Below are 20,170 nucleotides of genomic sequence, written 5' to 3'. Positions count from 1 at the left end.
GTTGATAAATATATTACACATACAGCAAATGTCTCTATCTTATTCAGTGATACAATAAAATAAATAAATTCTGTGTGATGATACAGCGTTCCCCCTTTTTATGGGAGTTCACGGTACCATCTAGTCCCCCCCTCCCAAATTTTATCTGGAATCAGCATAGGCTGACGAATCAGACCTATGGCTGGGTCAGTATTCCTGACTGTAATCTGTGTGTGTCCTCAGACCGGTTTTGCCTGCTTGCAGGATGAAAAACAATAGATAAACTGACGGAAACAACCCTGCAGTCCACGCCCAAGACCGGCTAACTTGGCCTATGGCCGAGGAAGATTCTTGACGAGAATCAAACCTAGGACACTCCTTCCCCAGGCATATGGTTGTGAAGCGCAAAGCCACTAGGCTAATCGCATGGACAGTGATACAATAAACTACTTGTTTTTCTTGCATCTTCAGTATAGTGATGCTGTTGGGGAGGGCGTGTTGTTTACCACAGGGAGCAAGTTACTATTGCCAGGTCGTGAACTTCCTGGCGATAGTTACTCGCAATTTGAGTAGGAGAATTCATACATAATATATAATTTATTGAGAAATATATACATTTAAAATAATTCTTTTTTTTTTTCTGAATAATGATTCCATGTGTTAATAATGCATAGCTGAAAATTGCAACGTACCCCCCCTCCCCCGGGGGGTACACGTACGACACTTTGAGAATCACTGCTCTATGTTATCATTTCTCATATTCGCTTCTCCATCAGAATTACTATCAACATTTCCCCTTAACTTAATTTTAAATTTGTTACAGACTTGAGCATTTTGTAATTTAGCAATATCAAATGTGTATCTATTAACTGTATTTCCCTGGTAATTTTTTCGGATATATATAAATACATTGGACAAAAAATTATGGAATGCAGACTTTATTCCTTAATATGGAGTTATATCACCACCTGCTTTAATTACAGCTTGGATTTTTTTTTTTTTTTTTTTTTTTTTTTTTTTTTTTTTTTTTTTTGGCATATGCTTTCAGTATAACTTATTATTGCATGCACGTGAAGTTTATTGCATTCCATATGCATGTGATAATACTCATTATCGCATATTTATGGAGCTTAAGATCCCTTAATTCTGTCAAATTTGCAGGGTGTTGCTGTTTCTTCTTTACAGCCCCTTTCTAACATGTCCCAGATTTTTTCAGTAACATTCAGATCAGGTGAATTGGCTGGCCATTTGAGATATGGAATGTCTTTCTCATTCTCTGCAAGCTATTCCAGCACAGTTTGAGTTGAATGGACATGAGAGTTATTTAAAAGTCTCAGATAATCCATGGATTTCATGTCATTGGACACCTCAACAAATTCTAGCACTTGAAATACAGCCCAAGAACATGGCAGCTTCTTTTTTGCTCAGCTTTTTTTGGACATGTTCAAAGTTAAATGCTGCTTCTGCCTTCTTCATGACCTTGGAGCAGCTATTATTATTATTATTATTATTATTATTATTATTATTATTTCGGGTGACTCCAGGAGTCCTTAGATTCATCGAGGGGAGGCCCCTAAACATCATGTCCACACAACTATGCGATTACATTCTCACAGTATCTATCATACCTTGTCTTGAACTCGTTCACCGTCATAGCACCCACAACAGACTCCGGCAGCTTATTCCACTCATTTACCACTCTAAAAGTAAAGAACCCAGCTCTAACACCCCTGCTAACCACACTCTTGCCCAGCTTCCATAGGTGTCCCCTAGTTCTCCCACAACCAGTCCTGATCTCAAAAATATCCTCTGAATTAATCCTATAGAATCCCTTTAGCAATTTGAATGTCTCAATCATATCTCCCCTCCTCCGCCTATCAACTAGTTTCTGCAACCCACAAATCTTCAACCTGTTCTCATATGGTTCATTCCATAGACCTGTTATCATCTTAGTCACTCGCCTCTGGATCCTTTCCCCCTCCTCCCCATCAAGAAGGAACCGAGGTGACCAAATCTGGGCACAGTAGTCGAGATGAGGTCTTATCAAGGCTCGGTACAGAAGTACAATAACTTGCTTGTCTCTGCTCGTCAAGGTATTTTTCAACAACCAAGTGAGTTGATGAGCTGATTTAGCTACTTTTGCAGTGTGCCCCCTAAACTTCATCTCCCTATCCACCAACACTCCCAAGTCCCTGGCCTCATCAATCTCTTGGAGTACAGTTCCACCAATGTGGTATACTGCTGCTAATCTTTTCACCCCAAAATGCATAACCTTACATTTTGTCACATTAAATTGACATCCATTCTCCTTAGCCCAGAACTCCAATCTATCTAAGTCATCCTGCAAGACTTTGACATCTTCTGCATTCACTATTGCCCTACCCAACTTTGCATCATCAGCGAACAAATGAATTGTTCCACTTAGATCCTTCCCTATATCATTAATAAACAGATTAAACAGCAGTGGTCCAAGAACAGAACCCTGTGGCACACCACTAGTCACAGGCCGTCTTTTGGACTCTACTCCTGAATAAACTACTCTTTGATATCTCTCCATCAACCAACCACCTATCCACCTCACCAACCCTATATCCATTCCCATATGTTGTAGTTTACGGATTAGTATTCCATGTGGTATCCTGTCAAACGCCCTTTGCCAGGTCCAGCAGTATCACTGTAAACCCATTTCCCTTATCCAGTTCAGCCGTCACCTTGTTATAAAACTTGAGCAAGTTACTAAAGCATGATCTACCCTTCACAAAGCCATGCTGTCCCCTGTACAGTATCTCGTTTTCATCAATCCATTCCTGTATTTTTCCCTTGACTACTTTCTCTAAGACCTACCATTGGAATACAAGCAGAATCTGGATTTGTCGGACCATATTATTCATCTCCATTGGTCAATAGTCCAGTGACGATGCTGTTTTGCTGAAGAAAGGTGATTTTTTTTTCTGGACAGTTGTTATCTTCTGTATCCGAGACATATCCGGGCAACACAACTGAAAATGACTAACCCTTACAATTCTCTCCATAGTGTTCATTCTGAAACTGATTTACTGGGTCCAGCATCATCCTGTTGAAGCAGTTCTTGACACGTCTGAAAATGTTCAACTGTTGCTAGTCATCCCAAATGCCTGCAGTCCTGATTTGTAATAAATTTAGTTTAATCCTTTTTTGGCAACTCCTATAGGTAGAGATGACCTTGCTAATACTTCTGTCTGGTATCTCCACTTGGGCCCAGCTCCCACTGAAAAGACCTCAATAAAGGTCGAAACTAGTCTGGGTAGTGGCCCTTCCCTTAATGCATAACATTATACATATCCGCAAGGAGATGTGTTTTGCATTATGGGAGATACTGAGATAGGAGTGATGTTAGCTTGCTCCACCTTTGCAGCGAGTTTCCTGGTGTTGTACCACCTTACTCCAGTCCTGAAGATACTTTCAGGTGCAAACTTTGTTTGCTCACACTTGGATTAAGGATTAAACTAAATTTATTATAGTCTAACCAAGTGAAAAATAAACTTTCAACAGTCCTGATTTGTCATCATAGAAGTTCTACCACAGTTGCTCGGCCTCTGGTGATAGCTTCCCATACTTCTTCCACTTTAAATAAACACTATTGACTGTTGATTCAGACACTCCAACAAACTTTGCTGCCTCTTGCAAGAAATGTCCATGTTCTCGGCCAAAAACAATGGCACCCTTTTCCCACTCAGTAACGTCACTTTTACAAGCCATGGTTATACCTGTAAAAGAGAATACAGCATGCTACAGATGCATTGAACACACACACACCTCAGACATCCACAATCATATTCCAGCAGTTTTACTCTACCTATATGTACCACTCTTTACGTTCATCAAGTTTAAAATTATGCATGTTTCAATCAGCATTCCATAATTTTTTATCCAGTGTGTTTATATATATATATATATATATATATATATATATATATATATATATATATATATATAGGGGCGATGCTAGCATGTGAAGAAGGATGCAACGTGTCTCGAGCTGTTAAAAAAGATAAATATTAGTGATAGTAAGGAATGATATTATTTGTTTTTAATTCCTGCTAGTACTGGTTTTTAAGTTTGTGCTATCTAGATTGGCAATTTTTTTGTATAATTATGTGGTATTTTGTTAGGATTTTACTGTCTCAGCATTTTCTCCATATCTATCAATTATATTTAGCATAGTGGCTGAATTTACTACCACACCTAGCTCCTCACCATTTAAAGACTACAGTATTAGTGATCTAGTTGATAATTTTGTAGTTTGCTATGCATGTGGTATGTATGCATATTGTGTTTAAAAATGTGGCAGGTACAAGACAGGAACATGTATATGTATGCCTGAAATGCGGGGCAGTGGGAGGTGCTGGGAGACATAAGTGATCTCAAGCTTGGGATTTAGCAGTGGCAGAGATGGTGCTTTGGAAATGGGTAATTTTCAGTTTGTGGATGCCCGTAGTGTCTTGGAGCATGGAGAAAATGTTAAAGACCTACATATAGATTTAGCCTTAAGCAGTTTAGCAGATGGAGATGGTTGGTCTGATGGCCAAAATTGTGTTTGTGAATGTCATTTGAAAGCAGAATGTGTGGAGAGAGAAATAGAACTCCTGAGAAAGGAGATAGAAGGAATGAAGACTGAGTTGAGAATGTCACATGAAGATCTTGGGAGGATAGAGATTGGCTGGTATGAGAAGAATGAGGGGTAAGTGTAAGAGAATGGCATCAGAGAGCTTAAGAGAGGAAAACAAGAGAATATGAGCAACAGCAGAAGAGAGGAAATTGCAGAAGGTCTTCAGAGTGTAAAAGCAAGAGATAGAGAGGTGAGTGGGAAGAGTGCAAGAGAAAGGGGGGGGAGAGAGAGATTGGAATCAATAAGAGTCAGATAGGCTTGTGAAAGAAGGATGAATAAATCTATTCAGAGTATCATGTATGGAGATTCATTGATTGGGTTGTGCAGAGTAGAGTGCCAGAGGCACTCTACTCTGCACAACCCAATCACTCTGCTCTGCTCTACTCTGCACACTGCTCTGAACAGCTATTCCCTAACTAAACCTTGTTTCTCCAAAAGATGCGCCAAGGTTCTACAAATGAAAAAACCAAACATACCATAACTGGCTCAAAGCCAAAACTCCATCCTCCTTTAGGGCTTATAGTTAAGCCTGAAATGGATGCAAAGAAACAATCAATGCTTCCAAAACAGAGTTCAAAAGAGCAAAAAGCAGGAAACTTGCAGCCTGTCCAAACAGCAGCCAAACCTTCCGGTTACTTGCCAAAGCAATTGGTCGTAACTTCTGCCCAACACTATTCCCACCCCTATCATACTCAGATGGCTCTATTGCATCATCACCTACAGAAAAGACCAATCTCTTGGCCTCACACTTTGCTTCCAATGCATGCATAATTGACAATAGTAAATGTCCCCCAATTATTCCAGATGCCCCAACAAACAATGCCCCCTATATCCTTTGGCCAGAAAGAAATCAGAACAATACTGTCCAAATTAGACACAAAAAAAAAGTCTCCTGGCTCTGAAGGCATTCCTCGAATTGTCCTGAAAGTTTGTGCACCAGAACTGACTCCTATCCTATGTCACCTGTATATACTCTCTTACTCCATGGTATCTGTCCCAGCCTGCATATTCAATCCATTCCCAAGAAGGGTGACAAGTCATGGGCATCCAACTACCACACTATCTTGCTCACCTCAGTCCTGTCTAAAGTAATGGAAAAAATCATCAATTCCCAACTCCTAAACTACTGTGAAGGCACCCACCTAATAAACAACCGCTAATATGGATTCTGTCCCTGCCGATCAACTGAAGATCTGTTTACATAAGTCACCCATCTCTGACAAATGCCATGGAGAAGTTTGGCTAATCTCAAGTGGTTGCACTTAATATCTCCAAAGTGTTTGACCTGTCTGGCACAAATATCTCCAAAGTGTTTGCTTAGTAAGTCTAAGCAAACTACCATCGTTTGTCTCAGGACGTCTGTAGTTGGATTGCCTGCTTTCTCTCTGGACACACCATGTGTGGTGGTGGATGGTTCCTTATCCTCTCACTATTCAACTAATGCCGAGGTCCACAAAGTTCTGTCCTCTCACCAACCCTCTTCCTGCTGTATATTAATGGCATCTTCAGTTGACCTCCAACCCAATACACAGTTTTGCAGATGACAGCACATTGCACTCCTTCCTTTCATTTGATAAACCTTACTCTATACAACTCACCTCAACCTAGACTTAATAACCACATCAGTTTCAGTGATAATGAAACCCATTTCTGTCTTATCTCTCATAAGAAAGAATCATTTTCTCCCAGTGTTATTTTTGACAACACCCAAATCTCCAGACAATTTGAGATTTCTCTTCTTGGAATTACCTTGACATCAATCCTCTTCTGACATAAACACATCACAACCATTTCATCCTCAGCTTCTAAAAAACTAGGATTTCTCTTTCACTCAAGATGTTACTTCACCCTGAACAGCTCTTAACCTTATAGAAAAATCACAAATCTGCCCAGCTATTGAATACTGCTCTCACATTTGGAGTGGGGGGCCCCCCTAAAAGCTCCCTCAAAATGCTTGACTCAATATAGAGGAGATTAATTAGACTTATTAATGACCAATCTCTTATCAACTCGCTCTCCCCCACACACACACACTTTTGCACAAATGTTTGGTTTCCGCAATATGTGTATTCTACAAATATTTCCATGCAAAATATTTGTAGCAGCAGCTGCTGCTCAACATCCCTTCACAGTATACCTTGAGACCCACAGAACAAGTTTCTTTTCCTTCTCCTTCCCTGCAACTGCTATACTGTGGAACAGTCCCCCCCTCCCCCTGTTGTGTTACCCAAGGAATACAATGTACAGTTATTTAAATCAAATGTAAACAAGTTCCTTCTTTCCACTACCCATACACGGTACTAATGTACTTTAGGTTGATCAACCAACCAACCAACCACTTGTGTATGGCTCATCATTATAAAAAAAATAAAAATAAAAACTACACCCCACGCTAATAGATAGTGTTATGTATCTATTGCCCACCACCACCACCAGTATTTTTTATCTGTAATTTGCATGTGTTCTCATGGCTGATTTGTCTATATGCGAGATAAGAAAAAAATCCTGCTAACTCTGTGTGAGATTGGCTAACTCACCTTCATTTGAAAAAAACATATAAAGATCCCTCTTGACATGGTGAGAATTGAATTTAGACATTTTCCAATTGAAGGGTGCAATGTGCTGTCATTCTTCCAATTGCACTATGGAGACACTTAAATGAGGAGAAAGATGAACAATAAGTTCACAAACAGCAGATAAGAAGGGTGATGAGCATAGTAAGGTAGTTAAAAATTCAGAGAGAAAATTACCCATGCAGGTAAAAGGAATCCAAATTCTTGTTTCACTGCATAGTGAAAGAGTTCTTTCACTATGCAGTGAATAAAAAGAAAAATGGGTATTGGTGATAGGGAAGTGACAGAAACAGATGAAACTATTGAGTTGTTCAGTGATCATTATGCAAGGGTCTATAATCCAGATGAAGATACTGCAGCAATAGCAAGTGATGTGGAAATAGAGGTCAATGTATCGGAAATACTTAGGATATTGCATAATCTTGAAAATCTTGCCCATGACTGTTTAATCCCAGATAACACCTATTTGTCCAAATTATAAAAAATAAACCATGATGTTCAGGTATAACTATTGTTCTTCTTCTTCTTCCTTTATTAAGTCTACTACCTGTTCTGGCCATCATACTCCCCCCCACCCCCCAGACACTGAAAGAGATTCCTCTGTTTCTTTTTCCTTTAGGTTTATATTTTGGTAGTAGTTCTTTTTCTTAGCCTTCAGTGACATTCTGTTCATCATGCCAAATCCATGATGTTTCTTTAATTATCCATTGCTTGTTAAAGTTGATTCTCATTGTAGCTCTTGTGAAATATTTGTGTTTCTTTTTTATCTAGTGTATGCTCTCTTGCTGTTCTTAAAAATTTCATTTCTGTTGTTTGTTTGTCTATTTTTTTTTTCAGGATTCTTGTTTGACTTCCAAATAAAACAGATTTAGCTAAAACAATGAATATTCTTAATCTTATATTTCTTTGTACTAAGTTTGGTTTAAAGATATTAATTATATCTATAATTTTGGTGAATTTGTTAATTTGTTTTGGATCTCTTTCTTTAATGATAATTAAATATAAATATAATTAAAATTATTAACTTGTTCAATGGTTTCTAATTCAGAACAGTTTTGCTTCTTATTGGTTTTACCCTTTCTTTACATATAATTTTTTTTTTTTTTTTTAAGAAGACAGTTTCAGAAAGATACTAGTAATTATTATTATTATTATTATTATTAAACAAGACCTCATGGAGTCAAAGACTCATCTAGGAGGTCCTTTTATCTCACACACATCTCATCATACCGGGTCTTAAACACATTCAAACTCCTTGCAGACACCACACTCTCAGGCAAGGCATTCCAATCATTCACAACTCTGCATGAAAAAAACCTGCCTCTCACTCCCCTACTCACACCCTCTTTATACAGTTTCCAGGGATGACCTCTGGTTCTCCCCTGATCTCCCGCTATTCTCTGTAGAACTTCTCCACCATTGATCCTATAATAATGTCTTTAATTGTAGTGTATTTATTAATTTAATGTTTTGGATTTATTCTTTATTGTAGCTTGCATTGTGCTGTTTCAGGAAATTGACAACCAAGAGTAGATAACTAAAAAAATTTAATAATCTGCTCTACATTCTCAATTTCCTGAAACAACACGATGCATGAGAATCAATATATAAGTCTAAACACGAGGTTTAGTGTAGCTTATATTACAACCAAGGTAATTAAAATTATTAACTTTTTCAATTGCTTTGTTATTAAGAACAATTTTGCTTCTTATTCGTTTTCCCTCCCTTTTCATTTCATATCTGGTAACAATTATTTTAGTGATTTAAAGAAATTATGAGTTTAAACAATTTAAAACTTGTTATTAAAATTAAATGGTTTTTGAATTGTATCATTAGTGTAATGTGTTAAATTATCGAATGGAAAACTTTATTAAAATTTCTAATAATGAAATTTTTTTTCTCATATAATTGATATGAGACTAAATGTAGATTGCTGTATTTCCTTATTTTATTTCAGCATTTTTCCAACTAAATGAGCAAAAAATGTTATCAGTAAAACATTTAATTGCAATTTAGCCCATGAATAAATTTCCTTTCATCTCATGCGCTAAAATATTTTCCAAACCATTATGATGACATCCACACTTTATGTTAAATATTACATGAGTTGCTTGATTTGATATTTGTAGTTGCTGCAAACTTCTCCATTCCATTTAGAGCAGACTATTATTATGAAAGAATCTGCAAGGTTATCGCAACTTGTGCTACCTTGAATTGGATCCAAGAAAAGCTACACAGCATTTGGAAGGTCCTAATAAAACACCCCAAACTAACAAACTTAGATAATGAAAACCTGTTTTTTTTTGGTACTCCATCAATGAAATCATTAGATATTTAATATATCAATCTTGGTTATCATGCTATTATTATAATGGTGTGGAAAATGCATTTGCAAGAGATAAAAGAAAAAATATTTTTGCCTTAAATTGGTCTTAAATGGATTTTTTTTTTCTAATGGCTTTCTTATGCAGTTGTCCTGAATATACCCAATTAAATATGGCAAAAATAGCAACTTACATTTATTTTGCTATATTCCTTTTAAAAATGTCCCGTTTATTAGAAATTTATTTAAATCATGTCTCACTAAAATTATATGTTATTTCAAATATGCTGTTCAGTTAATCAATGTATACTGATAAAAAGAAGTCAGCAGACACCTTACGAGCAAAGTGCATCATTCCATGTAATGAGTCATATGTCTATAGTCAATATAAATTGGAAAAATATGATGCTCAACAGTCAGTACAAGTTGGTGTGAAATGGCCACAAGAAGGGAACTGACAGAGTTTGAGAAAGGCTTCGTGATAGGAGTCTATGTTGCAGGCCTATCAGTTTGGCAAATTGCTGACAAATTGGGCCATCCCAGGTCAACAATCAGTGATACCATACTGAGCTGGAATGCAGGGAATCAACTGCAAGAGCAACCCGCATTTGTGATCCACATGCTCACTGATCGTGATGTAAGGTGCTATGAAGGATAATTTGTGAAACTGCCATTCATCAGCCAACACATTGACTGGGAGTTCTGAAAACTAAGGTTCAAAATGTGGATTTCCATAGTATGCCCGTAATATGCAAGCCCCACATTACCCGAATCAATGTGGGGCATCATAATTCAGTGATGCAAAGAGTGTGTGTACAATGAAACCTGGAAGCTTGGAAGGATGTGTTATGGAGCGAGGAAGCATGCTACACCTCTACCTAGCAGGTAGAGTGCGTGTGTGTGGCGAATGCCCAGTGAACATCTCTTACCAGAGTGCATGATCCCAGCAGTGACATTCAGAGATGGCAGTGTGACGGTATGGTCAATGTTTGTGGTGCCACGAACATGGAACTCCAAGAGGCATCTGAACATTCTGCACAAAACAATGCCTCCTACTTTGTAGCATTTCTACAGAACTGACCATTGTCTCTTTAAGCAAGATAATGTACCACATCATAAGGCTGCCTCTATAACTGCATGGTTTGTGGACATGAATGTCACCACACTTGGCTGAGCCTTGATCTCAATTCCATTGAACATATGTTGGATGAACTGGGGCTTCGGGTGAGGTCAAAGGACCTCACCCGGTGCTCCAGAACCCTTCAGGACTGCATTATATGCATACAGGAAGAATCACCCAAAATTTCTAATGATTGCTATCATGTGCTTGTGGAAAGTATGCCTCATAGGATTGCTGCAGTCATAGCAGCAAAAGGAGGTCCTACATCTTATTAAAAAATGTGAACAGACACTACAGTGGTTGACTTTTTTTCCAAGCAGTATATACAGGTATCTCAGACAAAAAATTGCTATAAAATTCAGTTTTTTGATTAGCCAGATTTGTTTTGTCAAAATGGAAACAAAATTTTTGTTATTCTCAGTAGAAAATTCTTCTTTCAGAATATAACATTTAAATTGTCTTCAGAACCCCAACCTTTAATTAATTTCAGAATTCACTTGTAGTCATAACAGGGCATCATTTTCTTATTTGCATGCTCATTAATCTTAATTTCATGATTGCTATTATCAGTTAATGAACAGCTAGGTTCAGTAGTAATGATTCAAAAGTTTTCTCACTAGCTGCTGTGTTATCACCAATAAATGCATATGCAAATAAAGTCAATTTTGTTATGAATAGAAATAGTCAAAATGCAAATAATTTTATTTAAAATTCATAAAAATTTTCAAAATCATTCTTTCAATCAACTTTATCTGTTTCTGCCATTTTCCAAAAACTTGTGTCTGCAATTTAGACATATTCACTTTTAAGAAATGGCTTAAATAAATCTATTCTAACTGAATATCTATTAATATAGCAATATGGTGGGTGAATGAGACAACATATAATCAAAAATCCATTATAAGCAGGCTATTGTAATTGAGATTGGATTTTTGTATATATTTTTTAAAATAAGTATAAAGTATATTATTGACAATGAGTGTCCTATTAAGTGAAAACAAAAATTGTTTTTTGGTTGAAAGTATCTCAGATTCTTCCAGATTATACCTGTCTGTTTGTTTTGTGACTGTTTCATTCTACATCTTTTTATTACCTATGTAATTTCTTTGCATGTATTATATTTTCTAGTAAGCAGTTTGCTTCTACACTTGATGAACACCAAAAAGAAGAAATACGGAAGGAAAGGCGGAGGTGAGGTGCTATGGTTATGTACTTATTCACATCTTGTATTTATGTGTGTGTTGATTAAATTTTTCTCACCTGTAAACATATAAAGAATGTCATTGCTGTTTAATTACTCAGTAATCATAAGGTTAATTATGAAAGACTTATTTTTGCACAACATCTATATACCTCTGAACTTATATATTGAAAATGCACTTTCAACTTCCTGTGGTATTTTGTTCCCCCCCCACACACACACAGAGAGAGAGAGAGAGAGAGAGTCTTCATATCCTTGTTAGCCACTCTTGATCATCTTTCAGGGTATCTCTCTCATATATTGAGAAATATCTTCTGCTTCAATTAGCTTTCACTGAACTATTTTTGATGTGATATTATTATTATTATTATTACATAACACTTCCAGGGAGTCCAAGGACTCATCGAGGGGAGAGCACCTGCTCTACAACTCTCTATCTCCACCACTCCACTAGCTGCAACTACCTTCATCATCTACACCAGCACCATCTACTGCCCACCACTACCACTATTTTCACAGACAATCACAAACATCATGCCCACTTTGGGATTCGAACCTGTAGCCTTTTGGCTGGAGAGCGGATTTGCTAACCACTCGGCCAACCAGGCTGGTTGGTTGGTCGAGTGTTTAGCTTATTATATTTAATTTATTATACTTAAAACAAAGTGATGATTACTTCTGATTTTGAATCCCCTGTACACTTTTATATCTTAAACCATGAGGATATTACTATCAACAATAACATAGGTAGTATGACTTTTTGTGTTTTCTTGTGTCTTTTCTCCATGTGAATTTGTGCAGATCTTTTTGTTGAAACATGATATTAGTGATGACTAGTGCATGTCACTAACAGAAACTCACCAGGCACTTAACATTATTATCTGCTTAGCCATTTTCTCCAAATTCATTTCCCTTATACATAACTTATTATAACTAATAACACATAAATTCATTTCCTTTTCGCATAACTTCACTTATATCAATTACTCTATCTTAGTAAAACATATGAGTAACACTCTTGCTATCTAACCAACACAAAAATATTCTTCACCTGTCTTACTAGGTTTTTATACCAACACTTAAATTGAAATCAGTGTCTAACATGCAATAAAAGAATCCTGCTTATTAAAATCTTCCTGCACAACAAATTTATCTACTAAATGCCAACTTTGTTCACCTATTTGCCAGCATAATCTGTCCCCCTTTGTGTCACTCGCAATACCAGAACACTTATCCTCCACTAAACTGCCTTCTGCTGAATTTATCAATTCCTAGATGAGTGAGCCATTGTTCCTCTTATTCTCAAGCAATTTTTTGAAGTGATATTTTCAAGTAATGTGATATATGGAAAAACGTTTACATTTATCACATTGAACCATGCCAGACTTACTTAATCTGAACTATAAGTTTTGCCTTAGTTTGGCTATTTCTAAGCAATGCATACCACCACTGGAAATGTAATATTTCCTTCATCAGACTTCAGCTATCTAAATATTATTCAAGAAAAAAAATGAGAGTTTGAAAACAAGAACTAAGTCTTTGAATTTCATTGGCAAACTCTGAAGAAAACATTGATTCATTTAGGATGGCATGTTGTTAAGTTGTTTACAAGGATAGAAGAATCCAAACTTCGTGGTGGACACAAGAAGTTAGAGGCAGTCCTGAAAAAGAGGAAAGCATATTGCAAGTTCTTAGCAGGTAAGTGAGCAGATGCCCTGAGAGAATGCTGAAAACAATATGAGAGAGCTAATTTGGTAAAAGTGACTAAACAGAAGTCACAAGAAGAGTCAAATATTGAAGAAAAATATAATGAAGGAGCCAAAATATTTTCATGTTTTAATTTAGAGAAAGCATAAAGTTACTTTGCATATATTTTCTAGTTGTATTTTTTCTGCATAACTATCCACATCCTCTTGTAAAAATACAGAAACAAATTTCACACTTTCTGATAGCATTTTATTTTAGTCTGCATGCTTTCTATACCTTGTTCTACTTTAAGATTACAGGAAATCACTTCTTCACAGAAAATGGCTAATTCCACCAACAGAAAATACTCCCTTATTAGGATGCAGTTAAAATATCATTTGGACATAAAATTATGAGTATGTTTAATCTTTTTTAAATTAAACAGAAAGTTTAAATAATTAGTACTACTATAAAAAAAACAAAAATAAATAAATAAACTGGCTAATTGTTTTGACCAGTCACATTGCTCCATGGTCACACCACAGTTTCATAAACAGAATAAACAACATGTCAAACAAGACAGGTGTTTCAATTGTGACTTCAGATTTTTTATTTCAAATTCTCATGGAAACCATTGACAAGTCAGACAAAGCATATTTTGATGAATGTTTACTGCAAGCTTCACGCCCTGTCAGAACCGAACAAGAGAGCGTAGTGATGGTGAGCAAGCTGACTGGTGTTTCGGAGAGAACTCTCTTCAGTGTAATACCCAATAAAAAGAGATCACACATGCTGAAGACAACATTCGAATTTGAAGAGTGTTTCTTTGTCTTGTTTACTAGAAAAAAAAAAATTGTCATTTTCATCAAAACATCTGTTAATGAAAGCAGGCAGTGAGAGAGAGAGAGAGAAAATGTGAGGAGTAATATGCATCTTCATTGCATTAAACAGACTGCAGAGTCTTATGGTGGAATAAAGTATAGTTGCATTTTCTCCTAAATTGCCTATCCACATACCCTTGTAAAAAAAACACAGAACTAATAGCATGCTTTACATTTTACGTAAAGCCAAACAGTAAGCCTCACCCTCCATACTGTGCATTGCTTTCTAACCAAAGGAAGATTATTATTATTAAGGGTCTAAGCTATATAACTGAGAGGAGACCTCCACATAATAACATAATACTTAAGGAATTGACAGTGTACACTAGAAATATATATTAAATCAACTTTAATATATACTTTCCGATATTTCGGCAATGTCACGTTGCCATCTTCATGGGAACTTAACAAAAAAGACACGTGCACGCAAGTACTACATAACAGCAAATGTGAAACGAAGAGAGAAAGCTACCGTTTTCCTAAAGTTTTGATGGTGCCCCTGGTGGGCTATATTAGGTGTTCTTGCCCTTGAACACCTAATATACTGCGAGTAGTGTTAATTTGCTCCTGAAGTAAAGCCTGGCTCGCCCGGCTGTAGATATGGAGAGCTTTCTGTGAAACAAAACGGTGCTTAAATTTTACACAATTTGGGATTACCTGATTAACCCGGCAGCATTTTAGGAAGGTCAGATGATTCAGTTGTCTAGATAACTTTAGCTTCAGTTTGCCGTAATGGTGGGCCTTGCGTGCGATGGAATATCCGTGGATGATAGTAATTCTTATAGAAAGGCTTATACGCTGGTTAAACATGATAACTAATTACTTAAGAATTGACAGCGTACACTAGAAATATAAATTAAATCAACTTTAATATATACTTTCCGATATTTCGGCAACGTCACGTTGCCTTCTTCATGGGAACTTAAAATAAAGACACATGCACGCAAGTACTACATAACAGCAAATGAGAAACGAAGCGAGGAAGCACTACATAACAGCAAATGAGAAACGAAGCGAGGAAGCTACTGTTTTCCTAAAGTCCTGATGGTGCCCCCTGGCGGGCTATATTAGGTGTTCTTGGCCTTTGGGCTGAAGTTCTTCTGATATATGTTTCCCAAATTTGGGGCAGTCTCATGCATCCAAATTTGTTGAGGTTTGGCATGTTCCTAAGGACTGAGGCTGATTCCATGAATAGTCTTTCATATTTGCCATGGGTTCACCACTTTCCCCACCCTTGGCTAACTTCTTTATGGAGACTTTTGAAGAGAAAGCCTTAAACTCTGCCCCACAAAAACCTACCATATGGCTTTGCTACGTTGATGATGTGTTCCTTATTTGGCCACATGGCCCGGATACATTCCTAACCTTCTTAACACACTTAAACGACCAACATCCCAGAATCAAGTTCATCCTGGAAAAAGAGAATAACAATAGCCTCCCCTTCCTAGACACACTAGCCACCCGCCAACCTGATGGAACCTTAGTTTTCTCAGTTTATAGAAAACCCACCCATACAGGCAGATACATTCACCAACAATACCACCACTACCCCCTCACAACAAGGAGTTATTAAGACACTATTCAACAGGGCAAAACTAATCTGTTCAAATGACCAAGCCCTAACTACTGAACTAAATCACATCCTTAACACTTTCTCAGCCAATGGCTCCCCACCCCCCCAAAAAAATCCAAAAAATACTAAAACCAGTTATCCACAACCCACCTCCTCCTTCCCCCTTCACAAAAAAAGATTATTCTAAATCCATTACCATTCCCTACATTCGAGGCACCTCGGAAAAAATCAACAAAATCCTAAAAAAACATGACTTGACCTATTGTTACAGACCATATAGAAAATTGGCATCCCTTATCCGCTCCACTAAACACCAACCACTTCCCCTAGACCCACCTAGTGTATACCACGTCCGTTGCAGCTGTAAATTGTCCTACTTTGGCCAAACAGGCAGGACAGCAAATATCAGAATCTCAGAACACAAGGACTACATCTGATTTCACCAGTACAGCCACTCTGGGCTTGCAGACCATGGTCTGGATGCTCGCCACAGAATAAGGTGGAAGAAAGCCACAGTAATACACCACAGCAAGTTCAAATATGAAAGACTATTCATGGAATCAGCCTCAGCTCTTAGGAACATGCCGAACCTCAACAAATTTGGATGCATGAGACTGACCCAAATTTGGGAAACATATATCAGAAGAACTTCAGCCCAAAGACCAAGAACACGTAATATAGCCCGCCAGGAGGCACCATCAGGACTTTAGGAAAATGATGGCTTCCTCGCTTCGTTTCACATTTGCTGTTATGTAGTATTTGCATGCACATGTCTTTTTTATTAAGTTCCCATTAAGATGGCAACGTGACATTGCCGAAATATTGGAAAGTATATATAGTAGCCATAGTATTCAACACAAAATACGAGGCTAATCTTCTTGAATGGCAGTCAGTCTCAAGTAGAGTAATGTGGGCAAATATGAGAATGGGGAACTGGACAATGAGACTTATTTGTGCCTATGGTCCCACAGAAGGTTCTACTAAGGTAGAAGTGGAGGAATTTTTTGAGGCTTTAGAAAAAGCAACTGACACAATGAAAAAGGAAAAGTTGGTCCTTGTTGGGGATCTAAATAGTAGAGTAGGAAATGATTGTGAGACATACAAAAATATTTTGGGAAAATTTGGAGAAAAGAGCAAAGCTAATAATAATGGCAAATATCTGTTGGATTTCTGCTCAGGACATGGACTGGTTATTACTAACACCATGTTCCAACATAAAAATGTGCACAAATTCACATGGAGAGAAGAGGCAAGGAATAAGAAAAGTCTCATTGACTATGTTATTGTTGATAGTGATGTTTTCTCCCTGGTGCAGGACACCAGAGTGTACAGAGGATTTGAAATTGGAAGTGATCACTATTTAGTCTTGAGCAGGATAAAATTGAATTTCATATTGAAAAGAATAACATGTAAGAAAGTTTTAAAGCGAATAAAAGTTGAGCAGCTCTCAGATGTGAACTGTAGACTAAAATACAGAAATATTATTGAAAAGAAAATGAAAGAGTTTGAGAACAGGAATCAAACCTTGGAGATTCATTGGCAAACTCTGAAGGAAACATTGATTGATTCTGCCAGAGAGGCATGTGGTGAGGTTGTGTGCAAGGATAAAAAAATCAGAACTCCCTGGTGGACACAGGAAGTTAAAGAGGCAGTGAAGGAAAAGAAGAAAGCATATCAAAAGTTCCTGGCAAATAAGTCAGCTTTTACTCTTACAGAATACAGAGACAAATGTAAGAAAGCTAAACAGTGTGTAAAACTAGCTAAACAAAAGTCATGGGAGGACTTTGGCAAGAATATAGAAAATAAATATCAAGAAGGTGGCAAAATATTCTGGAGGTTGTTGAAGAAGCTTAGGAATGGAGGAAAGAGTGCTGTAAAAGGAATTAGAGATGATAAAGGTGAAATGAAAACAGGAGAAAAAGATATCCTTGAAGTATGGAGTAATTACTTTGAAAAACTGCTAAATGAAACAAGCAGTGATGACAGCATAGTGATAAAAAACACTGACCAGGCATGCAGTCAGGAATACATATCCATACTTGAAGTAGAAAAAGCCATCAAAGGCTTGAAATGTGGAAAGGCAGCAGGAGTAGATGATATTCGACCAGAAATGCTGAAGTATGGTGGTATAAGAGTCTTACAGTGGCTGCACTGCATAGTTCAGAAAGCCTGGACAGAGGGACGAATTCCCGATGATTGGAGTAGAGCACTCATAGTACCCATATATAAAAAGGGAAATAAAACTGAATGTGAGAATTACAGAGGTATTTCCCTACTGAGTGTTCCTGGCAAGATCTATGCAAGTATACTTGAGAAACGGTTGAGAAGAATTGTGGAAGAAAAGCTTGGTGAAGAACAAGCTGGATTCAGGCCAAATAGAGGCTGTCAGGATCAGATCTTCACTTTACGACAAATAGTCGAGAAAGCATGGGAATATAACAAAGATCTGTATTTAAGTTTTGTCGATTTGGAAAAGGCATATGACAAGGTGCCAAGAGATAAGCTATTCAATACGCTGCAGTTATATGGTGTCAATGGGGCATTATATCAAGCAATACTTAGTCTTTATTTGAGTTGTGAGTCAGCAGTTAGAATTGAAGGAAGTACAGGAAGATGGTTTAATGTTAAATCTGGTGTGAGACAAGGATGTTCATTATCCCCTCTGTTATTCATTATCTATATGGATCACATTATGAAGGAAAGTGGTATTAAACCTGATATCAAAATTGGAGATGTTAATGTCAGCTCTTTGCTTTATGCGGATGATGTTATACTTCTAAATAAATCCGCTACTAGTCTGCAAGATTCTCTGACTAAATTGAATAGCTGTTGTAATAGATATGGTATGAAGGTCAGCAATAAAAAGACAAAGACAATGAAAATAGGCAGAATCATTGAAAATGTCAACTGTGTTGTGAATGGAGAACCTGTGGAACAAGTAAAACATTTCAGCTACTTAGGCACAATTTTTACTGAAGATGGTAAACTAAATATAGAAATAGACAACAGAATCAGCAAAGCTGGTATCGTGGGAAGTCAATTGAATAAATTCATATGGAATAAGAAAGAAATTAGTCGGAACACTAAATTAGCTGTATACAAGACTGTGTTCAAACCAATTTTAACTTATGGATCTGAGAGCTGGGTCAGAAGTAAAACACTTGACCAAAGACTAGAGACCGCAGATATGAGAGTCCTGAGAAAGATTAGAGGCGTGAACAGATGGCATCAATGGCAATATCATATTAAAAATGAGGATATTAGGAAAGAACTTGACATTGTCAGCATCCAGGAATGTGTTAGCAGAGCTAATCTCAGATGGTATGGTCACTTAAATAGAATGGGAGAGGAAAGATTAGCAAAACAAGTGTTCTCTGCCAGGTTGGCAGGAAAACGACCCAGAGGAAGACCAAGATATAGGTGGATTGATACGGTACAAAGTGCCTTAGACGATAGAAATATAAGATCTGATAATGTTGGAGTCTTGACAAGTAACAGACTGATTTGGAGGAAAATTGTAGATAGGAAGTTAGTAATGATGTAATTTTTTCATGTAGTACTGTCATATCCTGTACACCCCTTGAGGGTACATGGCAGGAATTTGATGATGATGATGATGATGATATTAAAGTTGATTTAATTTATATTTCTAGTGTATGCTGTCAATTCCTTAAGTATTTAGTTATCATGTTTAACCAGCGTATAAGCCTTTCTACAAGACCTCCACATAGCTTTCAAAGGAATGCGGAAAACCGACCAGGGCTTCTGGCCTGATGTTCAATCCTCACCTTCTCGTGGTGCACCCTGTTAGGTATCTACCTGGATACTGAATGGACGAGGATGGGCTTGAAATTTGGGATTTAGGTGACCAAGTTGTATTTTTATTGGCTTAAACTAAAATTACAAATGATGGTACAACATGACAGAATTTCATGCCGGCTGGGGTATCGCCTGGTTGAATAATGCCCCCATTGTTTTTGCCAGGGAACTAGGGCAAACAGTGAAAAGTCAGCTACTGGAACAAATCCTAAAACTTGGCCAGAGTCAAAAATCACCAGAGTTCAAGATTGGTACTATCAACATAAGAAGCCTGAATGGCAAAGAAATGAAGCTAGCTGAGGAATTAGATAAGTACCAGATCGACATAATAGAGGTGACGGAAACAAAAAAGACAAAAACTGGTGAG

The 20,170-nt window shown here is 37.2% G+C and overlaps 1 protein-coding gene across 1 annotated transcript in view; it reads left to right on the top strand.

The window, feature by feature from the left end:
* LOC150107422 (transcription initiation factor TFIID subunit 1-like) overlaps positions 1-20,170 on the top strand; it is a 960,372-nt gene that overhangs the window by 743,881 nt on the left and 196,321 nt on the right. The window contains exon 31 of the mRNA XM_090391850.1: positions 11,772-11,834. Coding sequence (XP_090247976.1) covers positions 11,772-11,834 — 63 coding nt within the window. The remainder of the gene's footprint in view (positions 1-11,771; positions 11,835-20,170) is intronic.

This window comes from Typopeltis vanoorti, chromosome 4 (genome assembly GCF_054136105.1).
Source record: "Typopeltis vanoorti isolate ZY-2024b chromosome 4, IOZ_Tvanoo_1.0, whole genome shotgun sequence".
Taxonomy (NCBI): Eukaryota; Metazoa; Arthropoda; class Arachnida; order Uropygi; family Thelyphonidae; genus Typopeltis; species Typopeltis vanoorti.
This window is presented reverse-complemented; position numbering and strand designations above follow the sequence as displayed.